The sequence below is a fragment of the Chinchilla lanigera genome, unplaced genomic scaffold, assembly GCF_000276665.1.
Source record: "Chinchilla lanigera isolate Chin_1 unplaced genomic scaffold, ChiLan1.0 scaffold00123, whole genome shotgun sequence".
NCBI classification, from domain to species: domain Eukaryota; kingdom Metazoa; phylum Chordata; class Mammalia; order Rodentia; family Chinchillidae; genus Chinchilla; species Chinchilla lanigera.
Window position 1 is genome coordinate 3,425,156 of NW_004955524.1, and position 12,007 is coordinate 3,437,162.

The following is a 12,007-nucleotide window of genomic DNA, read 5'->3' on the forward strand; positions in this document are numbered from 1 at the left end:
AAAAAAAAAAAAAAAAAAGAAAAAGAAAAAAAAATAGAGTAAAATAAAAGTTAATTAAAAGGAAGCAGGGACATGCCTGTAATCCCAGCACTCGGGAGGCTGAGGCAGGAGGATCATTGTGAGTTTGAGGCCAACCTGGGCTACAAAGTGAGCTCAAGGCCAGCCTGAACTGCATAGTGAGACCCTGTCTCAAAAAGACAAAAAAGAAAAAAACAACAACAAAGGAAACAGGGAGCTCTTTCTTCAATGGGAAGGGGATCAAGGGATGGAGAGAAGGGGAGATAAAAAGAATTATGATGTGAGAGACAGAGCTGACGACGTCACTAACGAATGCGGGGCAACAGACCCCACAGCAGGCTTTTGTGGTCACCACTAGGCCTATGGCTTAGTACTTGGGTGCAGGCAGGCAGGGCGTGCCCGGCTGTCCGCCCCCAACAAGAAGCGTGTGCCTTTTTTAGTACGGGCGGAGCGCAGGAGGGGGGGGGATTTCGCAGACTTCTGCGGTGGAAGGGTTTTGGCAGCCTTGATCTCGGGGGCGGGGTCCTTGAAGCGCCTGGTGTAAACTGTGGAGTCTCTCCAGATGTCCCCGGGACCTCCACAACTCCTTGCGGTATCTCCTCCGCGCTATCCTGTGCGTGCGGATGACAGCCCGGGGTGCTGAGCTGAGCTCCCCGCAGAGAGCAGCAGTGCTCTGCTGGCAAGCAGGCTGGGGGCTGGGGCGTCGGACTCCGCTGGAGACTGAGAGGCAGAATCTTACTAAAAACGTCTTCCTATTGGCCGGTTTCCAGCCCTGTGGAAAAATCTGGCCGGTCACCACGGCCGTGATCCAGCGTGGCGCGGAGCCCTAAACAATGCGCGCTCCAAGACGAACTTGCGGCTTCTCTTCCTCCCAGCCGACCCTCAACTTCCCGTTTCCTTTTCTCGGGCGCCAAACCTTCCCCAGTCGTAGGGCCCTTTTGCCCGCCCTGTGACCTCTGCCCTCAGCCCAGCCCCATCCATCCTTTGTCTCTCGGCCTCCCAGCAGCGGGTCCTTGTGCCCTCCTTCACCCCGATAAAGGCTCCTCTTACTTTTCTTTTTTCTCATTTGCGCCAAAAGAAAAACCTTGGTATCAGTTACAAGCCTGTCTCATCCTCAAGCCTCGGCGCTGCACCAGCGGAAGCCCCCGCAGGTCTACACGGGAACAGGGGGAATCAGGGCCACACACGACCGCGGAGCTCCCCAGGCTCTCCCCCGGCGGATCCAGGGGCGCCGACGCAGAGCAAAGCGAACACAGGTCCCGGGGCCCTGCCGGCCGATTGAAAAAGAGGTCGGGAAACTCGGCCAGCCCCAGGAGGACGCGGCCCCAGCGCTCTATCACACAGAAGCACCCGAGCGGGTGTGAGGGAACAGGTGCAAAAGCGGGAGAGCTGAGCGAAACGTTTCAAAGCGACGAGACGTGGAACCCACAGATAGAAATACCAGGTGGAAAGAAGCTCGCAGACTTCACGGATCGCAGAAATGACTGGTGTGCAGACAGGCTCACCACACCAGAGGGAAAAACGGCGAATGACAGCGCATTACTCAGAGGTCCTCGGAGTGGGTTAGAAAAGTTCACCCAATAGCTACCGCACAGCACTGACAGGGCCAGCTGAGGCGAAGTGGAATGAGGAGGACACTAGAAGGCGGCACACCGTTAATTTGTGCGCAGAACTATTTTAAAAGCAATCAGAAAAAACCAAGGAAGTCACACACAAGGCAAATCCTTCATTAGAAGTACAATGGACTTCTCAAAACAAACGCTAAAGGCCAGAATAGCTTAAAGTATTTCAAGCCCTGAAGGCAAATGATTTCCAACCCAAATTAACATGTCCTGCAAAACTTTCTATCAAAGTAGATGGAGAACCGGCCTTGGTGGCGCACGCCTATAATCCCAGCACTCGGGAGGCTGAGGCAGGAGAATCACCACAGGTTTGCTAAGCTACACAAGGAGACCCCATCTCAACAAACCAACCAACAAACAAAAAATCAGAAAAAAATCCAAAGTAGATGGAGATAAAGGACATTCCATAAAAAGAACAATTCAAGAGATTTACGATCAAGCCAGCACTCTAGGAAGTGCCTAAGAATACCCTAGACAGAAACAATGAAGCCAGGCTAGGCATCGTGGCACACGCCTGTAATCCCAGCACTCAGGAGGCTGAGACAGGAAGATTGTTGCAAGTTCCAGACCAGCCTGGGCTATAGAGTGAACTCAAGTTCAGCCTGCACCACATAGCAAGACCCTGACTCAAAAAACAAAAACAACCTCCCCACATAACTGGAAATTGAGGCAGGAGGATTATAAATTCAAGTCTAGCAAGGCCGGATGTGGTGGCACAAGCCTGTAATCCCAGTGCTCGGGAAGCTGAGGCAGGAGGATCTTTTCGAGTTCAAGACCGGCCTGGGCTTCAAAGTGAGCTCAAGGACAAGCCTGGACTGCATAGAGAGACCCTGTCTCAAAAAGACAAAAAAAAAAAAAAAAAAAAAAAAAAAAAAAAAGAAAGAAAGAATGAAGTTAACAAGGCAAAAGTTCAGATGGACAGAACACATCAAGTAGGGTGAATACATTAAAAAGAAAACAAGAAAAGAAAAACAGACAAAAAGTGCAATCTTAGGACTTAACACCTCTCAGTAATATCTATCAATGTTAATAGTTTCAGTTAAAAGACACAGATTGGGCTGGGGATATAGCTCAGGGGCATAAGCGCCTGCCTGGCAAGCACAAGGTCCTGAGTTCAATTCCCGTTACAAAAAAAAAAAAAAAAAAGACACAGATTGGCAGAATGGATCATAAAGCAAAATACACCAGTCTTTTGCCTTCAAGAAACTCATCTAATCCAAAAGGATATTCATAGATTAAAAGTCAAAGGATGGAAAACAGTATTTCACGCACTGGGCCCCTGAAAAGCAGCAGGGGCAGCAATTTTACCCGCAGATGATATAAACCTCACGCTAAAACTGATCAGAGGAGACAAAGAAGGTCCCTCTGCGTGAGTTAAGGGAACAATCCAACAAGACATGATAATGCTGGAAATATATATAGGAGCACCTATCTTCATAAAACAAGTATTGCTGGATATAAAAGATCAAATAGCCGGGCCTATAATCCCAGCACTCAGGAAGCTGAGGCAGGAGGACTGCTGTAAGTTCGAGGCCAGCCTGGGCTACAATGTGAGCTCAAGGCCATCCTGAACTGAATAGCGAGACCCTGTCTCAAAAAGACAAAAAAAAGAGAAAAAAAAAAAAAAAAGAAATGTCAGAACTGAGTCACACCCTTGAATATACGGGCTCAGTATACACCTCCAGGGCGCTCTATCCCAGTGCCATGGAGTACATTCTCAGCAGCACACAGACTTTCTCCAAAACTGGCCACATTCTAGTCCACACAGCCTGCTCTGGGAAATACTGAGCAATCAAAATCAGCCCGTGTTTTCTATCAGACCAGTGTGCAGTGAACCTGGAAACCAACCACGAAGAAACCACAGAAAATTTAGAAACACACGAAAACTTGATATCACCATCCTCGACACACGGCGGCCACAAAAGAAACCAAGGAAGAAATTAAAGAATTTCTGGAAGCAAATGGCAACCCTGGTACAGCATGCTAGAACCCACGGGACTGTCCTGAGGGGGAAGTTCCCTGCAGTCAAGGCTCACATTAGAAAAGCTGAAAAAAAAAAAGATAGAAAAACAGAGCAATGTCCAGTAACTAACCTAATGAGGAACTTCAAGATAGATGAGAAACGGCAATCCAAGCCAGACTGAAATTAAGGAGGGGGATCACAAAGATCTGAGCAGAGATTAATGAATTTGAGACTACAAAAGATACAAGGAGTCAGCGAATCAAAGGGCAGGTTCTTTGAAAGAGTAAATGAGATAGATAAATCTTTAGCCAAACTCACCAAAAGAGAGAAAGGACTCCGTACATCCACGCATTTAGAAATGAAGACGTGGTGTCAACAGGTGCTGCTGAAATCCAGAAGAAAATGGGTAACGACTATGCAAATTTTCTTCTTTTTTTGGTACCAGAAATCGAACTCAGGACCTTGTGCTTGCCAGGCAGACACTGTGCTGCTGAGCTTTATCCCGGGCCCTACTACGAAAAATTATATTCAAACAAATTACCAAATTTTGAAGAAACAGACAGATTCTTAGGCTCATAGTAACTATCAAAACTAAACTAAGAAGTCATAAACATACTGCATATCCAATGACAATGGAATTGAGGAAGTAATCAAAAAACCCCACCAACTAAAAACCCCAGGAGCTGATGGGTTCGCGGCCGAATTCCACAAAATTAAGGATGTTATATGGCCGTGCGGTGGATTAACTAATGGTTAACTTGCCACACCCAGCTGAACTCAGCCGGCGTGGCGCTGGGTGTGGAGGCCCCACCCGCCGGTCGCTGCCAGCAGCATAACAGGAGAGCTTGGTGCGCTGTTGATCCTCCTGCAGAAGTCTGACACGCGGGTTCTCCTGGTGTGAACTCGGCTCTTCTCATCCTCGGAGGAGCTGGAGTTGTTGCTATCGCTGAGGCTGGCCACGGTTCTCTGGGGGAGCTCTGGTCTATACTTTGAGCATCACTTCCTGGCTCCAGGGCGGATCCCTCAGCCCGCAGGCACAGATCCTTCACCACGCTGGTGCAGACTTCCTGGCTTCCACCACCGACATTTGGGCCTTGCCAGTGCAGATCCTCGGTACAGCCTGGCATGAGCCATGGTCGCGGGCTCTAGGCCCCCAGCTGGACTCGTGCAGGACATCGCTGTGGGATCCAGGCCCTCAGCTGGGTTCTCTGGGTCTCTAGCACATGGACAGATGTCTTGGACTCCTCTGCATGTGGTTTTTTGGGTGAATATTATAAAATGATCCTATAAATGAGGCATCCTATATTGAATCTAGTTCCTGATTACAACACACTGCGACTCCTCCAGCCCTTCAGGGAAGCTGCGAGGGGCACAGAGCTCCCAAGCTCATTCCGCACCCCAGACCAGACAAACGACGCCTGAAAAGGAAATTACGGCACAGGTCCATCCCCCTCATGAACACGGGTGGCAGAAATCCACAGCATGGTACTAGCGGACAGAATGCAGCAAGCCATCGAAAGGATTACACATTTTGACCAGTGAGGTTCATCCCAGGACTGCACGGATGGTTCAACATAGGCAAATCAGTAACCGTAGCACATCCTATAGAAGGAAGGGCAAAAACCACACGGTCATACAGTGGATGGGGGGAAAGCTTTTGACAAAACCCAACACCCCTTCATGAAAAAAAACCCTGCAGAAGGTATAGAAGACCATATCTAGGCCAGGCGTGGTGCTGCATGCCTGTCCTCCCAGCACTCGGGAGGCTGAGGCAGGAGGATCAGTGTGAGTGTGAGGACAGCCGGGGCTACCTAGTGAGAGCCTGTCTGCAAACAAATACACACACACACACACACACACACACACACACACACACACACACACACACGGACTGTACCTGAATCTCACAAAAGCCATTTATGACACACCAGTTGCCAACATCATATTAAACGGGGAGAAACCGAAAGCTTTCCTGCTAAGATCCGGAACCAAACAAGGATGTCCACGGTCACCTTGTCTGTTAATCACAGTGCTCAAAGCGTCAGCCAGAGCAATGAGGAAACAGGAAAAGGTTTATGAGATACATACAAGAGAGGAGAACTCAAATTACCGTTATTTGCAGGCAATGGGATACTCTATCCAGAAGTCTGAAAGACTTCCACCAAAGAATTCTTAGGATTACTAACCAACTTCAGCAATGTAACAGGATACAAAAATCAACACACAAAAATCAATAGTGGCCAGGTGTAGTGGCACACACCTATAATCTCAGCACTTGGGAGGCTGAGGCAGGAGGATCGTTGTGAGTTTGAGACCACTCAGGGCTACAAAGTGAGCTCAATGCCAGCCTGAACTGCACAGCGAGACCCTGTCTCAAAAAGAAAAAAAAAAAAAACCCCTAAAGTCAATAGTGTTCCCCTACATCAATAATAAACAAGAGCAAAGCAAGAGGTATTACAATCCCAGACTTCAAGTTATACTACAAAGCTACAGTGATAGAAACAGCATGTGAGTTGGTTTGGGGCTTATTTTGCAAGGGGGAACAATATAATACAGGACACACATTTTAAAGATTATTTATAATAGTCACCCAGAGAATGATATACAAAAGAGTGCAGGAAACCTGTCCATACACTAAGACCAAGGAAACTAGCCGAGGGCCCGGATCCCATGGAAATGTCTGGCATGAGTCCAGCTGAAGACCCAGAGCTCATAACAATGCCTCCCACGAGTCCACCTGGAGGCCCAGAGCCCGTAACAATGTCTCATGCAGGTCTCTTTCACAGATCTGCACTAGGAAGGCCCAAAGGTCAGTGGTGGAATCTAGGAAGTCTGTGCCAGCGGGATGAAGGATCTGTGCTAGCAGGCTGAGGGATCTGCACTGGAGCCAGGAAGCCATGCTCAGAAGAACCAGAGCTCCCCCAAAAGGTACCACAGCCATCCCGGGCAACAGTGAGGTCCTGAGCTCCTCTGATGATCAAGATGGCCGAGTTCCTATTAGGGAAGCCAATGCAGCAAACTTATCCAGAAGGCTGGCAGTGCACCATCTTCCCCTCCGGAGCCAGGAAACGACGCTTAAAGTGAGGACCAGAGCTCCCCAAAGTGAACCAAAGCCAATCTCAGTGCCAGCGAGGTCCCGAGCTCCTCAGAGGATGAAAACAGCTGAGTTCATCAGGAAAACCAGCACGACGAGCTCCTCCAAGAGAACCAACAGCTCCCAACAGCCTCCCTCAGCTCCCAACAGCCTCCATCTCCGTCTCCAGGTCTGCCTCTTATGCTGCTGGCAACAATCCCCAGGTGGGCCTCCCACACCCAGCACCAGCTTACCCAGTTCCGCTGGGGATTATAAACCGACCACCAGTTATCAACCCACTACTGCATGGGACCGGCACACACAGAGACTGTGGACCAGCGGGACAGAACAGAGGGATGTGACGTTCAACACAGGGGCCAAACACACTTTGGGAAGGTCCTCGCTGCAGCGAACAGTGCCGGGAAAGCTGGCTGTGGGCAGAAGATTGAAGCCGAACCCGTCTCTCACCACGTACTACATTAAAATCAAAATGGGTCAAAGATCTAAACCACACAGCAGAAACACTGAGCCTGCTGGCGTATAAAATAGTTACAGCTCTTGAAGTCAGAGGTGTAGGACTTTCTAAACTCCCACTGCACAAGAAGTAACAACAAGAATCAACACATGGGATCCCATCACATGAAAAAGCATCTGCTTGGCAAGGGGAACCACCCCCCACGTGAAGAGACACCCACAGAATGGGGAATAATCTTTGCCAGCTGTTCCTCAGACGGAGGACTAATATCTAAAATATATAAAGAATTCTAATTTTAGACTCCCCAAAATAAAAAAACCCAACAGGAGATGCACAGGTGAAGTGAACAGACACTTCTCAGAAGTACCAGGCGTGGTGGCACACACTTGTAACCCCGGCACTCAGGAGGCTGAGGCAGGAGGGTCGCTGTGAGTTTGAGGCCGTGTGCAGTGAAACCTCATAAAACCAAAACCAAACAAACACAGAGAACTCCAGGCTTGCACAAATGGTTTTATTCCCTGAGAACTTGTGTCCAACCCATCCCAAACCTCCACAATGCCTGTGAGCCAGGGCCCCAGAGCCCTGCTGACCCCAGGTCCTCATGGAGGGGGCTGCTGGAGACCCCTCTGGCCCAGTGCTCTTCCCTGGTGTCCTGAGGACCCAGGTGTGGGACAGAGCTCTGCTGGGGACCCCAGAGGCCCTGAGCACCCACCTTATCCACAGCCTCCGCCCTCCTCTATCTGCCTGCCAGCAGGACCCTCTGCCCCTCACGTGGGGATGGGTGTCGGATCCCGGTCCTTGTCACCCGAGGCCTTGGGGCCCCTCTCTCCTGGCTCTGAATACCCCTCACTTCAGCCTCCTGTGAATCTAGTGGTCCTGGCTGGCCTTGAACTGCAGCGGTGACTCAGCCTCAATTCCAGGAAGTGGCTTAGGGTCCAGCCCGAGTGCTGGCTTGGTGCTGCGAGGTGATGCTGTCCTCCAAATGGGCTGGACCCACCCCCAGCCGGAGCCCTAGCAGAGGTGCCTCTTGTCATTCCCCACCACAAAAAGGAGTTGGTGACATTTGCTGAGGTCCCTGCAGCCTAGAGAGCACAGTGTGGGCAGCATCAAGTGGGTTTTGAAGGATGCATAGGAGTTGACCAGCAGTGTCTTCACACATCGAGCTCTCCTTAGCACACCCTCGCCTCAGCTCACGTAGGAAGGCCAAGGCCTCAGCTTCCTGGCAGGAAGGTGGTGTCCCTTTGCATGTGAACAGGAGGCTGCCTCAGTAGACCTGAGTCCGGCGGCCGCAGGCCAGGTCGGGCTGGCCGAGCGCGTTCCACATGAGCAGCGTCTCGTAGGGCAGGAAGCGGTGCACCAGCAGCAGCTCGCGGTAGTAGCAGGGGTCGAAGGAGGACAGGCGGGCGGAGGGCGCGCGCAGGCCGGCCGTGCGCACCCCGCTGTGCGAGGCGGGGCGCAGGCCCTGGTGGCGCAGGCACTGGCCCAGGAAGACGTCGTCGATGGGCAGCAGGTCGAGGGCGGGCGCCGCGCGCTGCAATGCGCGCGCCGTGAAGCGCGACAGCAGGAAGCCGCCGCCCCCGCAGTAGGGCGGGTAGTGCTCGTCGGGGGTCACCAGCCGCGGCACGAAGTACTTGCTCCAGGGCACGCGAATGGGGCCCACGCCCTGGATCAGGTGCCCCACGAACAGGTGCCGCTCGGGGTCGAGGCCGCGCAGGAAGGTGACCATGTTGTCCGTGTGCGCGAAGACGTCGTCGTCCCCGTTGAGCAGGAAGCTGGCGTTGGGGCACCGGGTCTTCTGCCACTCCAGGAAGAGCACCTGGGAGAGGGGGACATGGCCTCGAGATGCCGTGAAGGCCCTGGGGGCCCGGCCACCGCTCTGTGCCCACCGCTGAGGGCACCTGCTCATGCTTCACCTAGAGACAGACTCTCGCCCGTCGCTAGGCTTGAACAGGAGACTCTCCTGCCTCAGCCTCCCAGCACAGGTCCCTAGTGAGCGCCTCATTCTAGCACCGGGGCCAGACCTCAGCTCCAGGGATGAAGGGAGCCAAAAAGAGACACGGCACATCTGCCTCATGGCCTGGGTGGGTCAAGTGCCGGGGATCCACGCAGGCACCTCATCAACACCGCGGGACCTGCAGAGGCAGGGGGGGTCTCGTCCCATCCCATTGCCCAGGGAGGGAAACCGAGGCACAGAGAGGTATGTGATCTTCCTATGCCACCCTGCTGGAGACCCATGCTGGTCATCTCAGCCTCTCTGCCCTTCCTCCCAGCCTTGCCTACAGGAGGAGCCACCCCCATGGTCAGTGAAGACTGGAGGTGTGAGAAGAGGGACCCATGGGTGTCTCTGGTCCCCATGCCTCAGCTGTACTATGCATTTATGAGTAAAATTTTATTGTTTCCCCTTGGCAAACTCCTATGCATCCTTCAAAACCTTGGCTCTCATGACCTCTTCCTGGAAGGTCTCTCCTCCCCTCCTCCTGGTACCTGCTTCAGCGTGAGGTTGAAGAAGGAGTCATGGAAATCCCACTGCAGGATGTCCCTGTGCTCCCTTGCCTCCAGTGCCAGCAGCCGGTTGACCTTGGTGGCCTCGTGCGGGTCGGCGGCAGTGCCTACCAGGAACAGGCGACGCAGCGTGGCGCCCTGCACCTGCCGCTCCTGGCCCCACGTGCGCCGCACGATATCCCTGCGCTCGTAGTTGGCGGGCGAGGACTTGATGGCGAGCAGCAGGAACACGGGCGGCGCGCACTTGGCGGCGGGCGGCTCCTGCAGCGTGGGGAAGTCGCGGCAGTGTCTGTACAGCAGGAAGTCGCGCACGTGCGCGGGCTGCGTCGCGAAGTCCGGGTGCGCGGCCAGCGAGGTGTTGGGGAGGCACGGGGCGGGCGCGGGGCGCGCGGGGGGCTCAGCGGGGGCCCCAGGGGCCTCAGAGGTCTCGGGTGCGCCCTGCCGTCGCTCCGTCTCCAGGGAGGCCATGGGCCCCGCGTGCAGGCTGAGGAGCACCAGCGTGATGACGGCGCCTAGGGCCAGCACCAGGCTCAGGTCATACCGCAGCGAGCGGGGCCAGCGCATGCTGGTGGCCGGGTCCCTCGACGGCTCCTGTGGGCAACGAGATGCTTTCTCTGAGCTACGCATTGGATGCCTGGCTGCACATGTACAGTTGCCCAGGTTGGCAAAGGCCTGGAATTCGCCCTGGACCTGTTCCCAGCCCATCCCTTCCAAGATCCCCTCCAGCACCCCAGTCCGTGTTGGCCCTTGTGTTTTAGGGGTGCAGGGGAAGGAACCCAGGGCCTCGCACGTCCTTGGCAAGTGATCACCACTGAGCTGTAACCCCCCCCCCAGCCCATGATATTAAATGTTTTATTTAGCAGCACCTCTTTTTCCTTTCTTTGTCTTTTTGAAATAAGGTCTCACTATGCAGTTCAGGCTGGGCTTGAGCTCACTTTGCAGCCCAGGCTGGTCTCAAACTCACAACAATCCTCCTGCCTCAGCCTCCCAAGTGCTGGGATTACAGGTTTGCACCACCACACCCAGCCACTGTTTTTTTTTTTGTCTTTTTTGAGGCAGGGTCTCCCTATGCAGTTCAGGCTGGACTTGAGCTCACTTTGTAGTCCTGGCTGGCCTAGAACTTGCAATGATCCTCCTGCCTCAGCCTCCTGAGTGCTGGGATTACAGGTGTGTGCCACCACGCCTAGCTACAGCACCTCATTTTGTAGGAAAAACTGCAGGGCGGAGGCAGCAAAATGCCCTCCCCTTTGGTGCTCTGCTCTCTCCACCTGTCCCTGCTTTGGCAATACCCCCAGAGCCTCCTTTTCGGAGGGAGGGGGGGACTCTTATCCCAGCAGAGGGCTGGGTCCCTCCTGCTTCCCGCCCCATCCCAGGAAGAGGGGCTTTTGATGGCAGCTGCTGCTGGTTCTTCCTATTTTCAGCAGCTGTTAGTGGTCCCTGGCTCATCGGAGACCCTCAAGCCCAGTGTGTTTCAGGAGAGCTGTCTTCCTTGGCAAACTCCTATTCCTCCCTTAAAACCCATCCCAAGGGCTCCATCTTCCAGGAAGCCCCCACTGACCCATCAGCAAGGGTCCTGGTTCACTGCTGGGCATTGCTCAGCCTTGTTCCCTCTCCAGCCCAGTGCTGACTCGATGGAGACATCTGTGTCTGGTTTGTCTTTCCCAGGACTGGGGGCACCTTGGGGCCTCTGGCATTTCGAAGTATGAGGCAGAGCACAGGGGAAGCAGGGAGTGCTGGGTGAAATGTGAAGTATGAGTGAGTTCATTCACTTTCTAGCTGGTGAACTCTTATGCATCCTTCAAAATCCCAGCTCTAATGACTCTTCCTCTTGCAAGGTTTCCTATCCCACATCCAGGCTGAGCTCTTGGGTCTCCCTTCCAAATAATCTCTTCCCCTGGCTTCTCTCAACTCTGTTGCAGAGTTGTGAAGGTGTGAGGGGCTCCTGGCACCCACACCTCATGGAATTCAATGAGTGTTTGTTGAGTGACTATGGAGACTGCAGCGCTTACCTCAGGCAGCCTTGGGATGTCAGTGCCGGGCTGGAACCTTCCCCACAGCACCTCCGGCGGTGTGCTGTCGTCAGTGAGTCTCGTCAGGCCCCTCTGTTCCCTGGGACCCTTCGCCACCTGCCGCCTGGAAGCAAGCAGAGAGCACATTCTGGCACCCCACCCAGGGCTGCAGGCCCACGCTGGCGCTGGGGGCGCGGCCTCATTCTCGGCTCCACGAGGCTCTTCCTCAAATGTGCCCCACCGCAACCCGGCAGGGCCTCCGGGGCCACATCATCTACGTGCAGTGCTGAACTGGCCTCAGATTCCACTTCCTGATTCTGCTGTGTGGCCTTGGGAGACCAGCTT

At 53.5% G+C, this 12,007-nt stretch overlaps 1 protein-coding gene across 1 annotated transcript; it reads right to left on the minus strand.

Annotated features, from left to right (window-relative positions):
- Positions 1 to 7,641: 7,641 nt before the first annotated feature.
- On the minus strand, positions 7,642 to 11,786 carry B3gnt3 (UDP-GlcNAc:betaGal beta-1,3-N-acetylglucosaminyltransferase 3; the record flags this gene model as incomplete). The annotated part of the gene is given in 3 exon segments (XM_005409543.2): positions 7,642 to 8,967; positions 9,636 to 10,244; positions 11,663 to 11,786. Coding segments are annotated over 2 exon segments (1,134 nt in total). The 3' UTR covers positions 7,642 to 8,415.
- Positions 11,787 to 12,007: the final 221 nt, after the last annotated feature.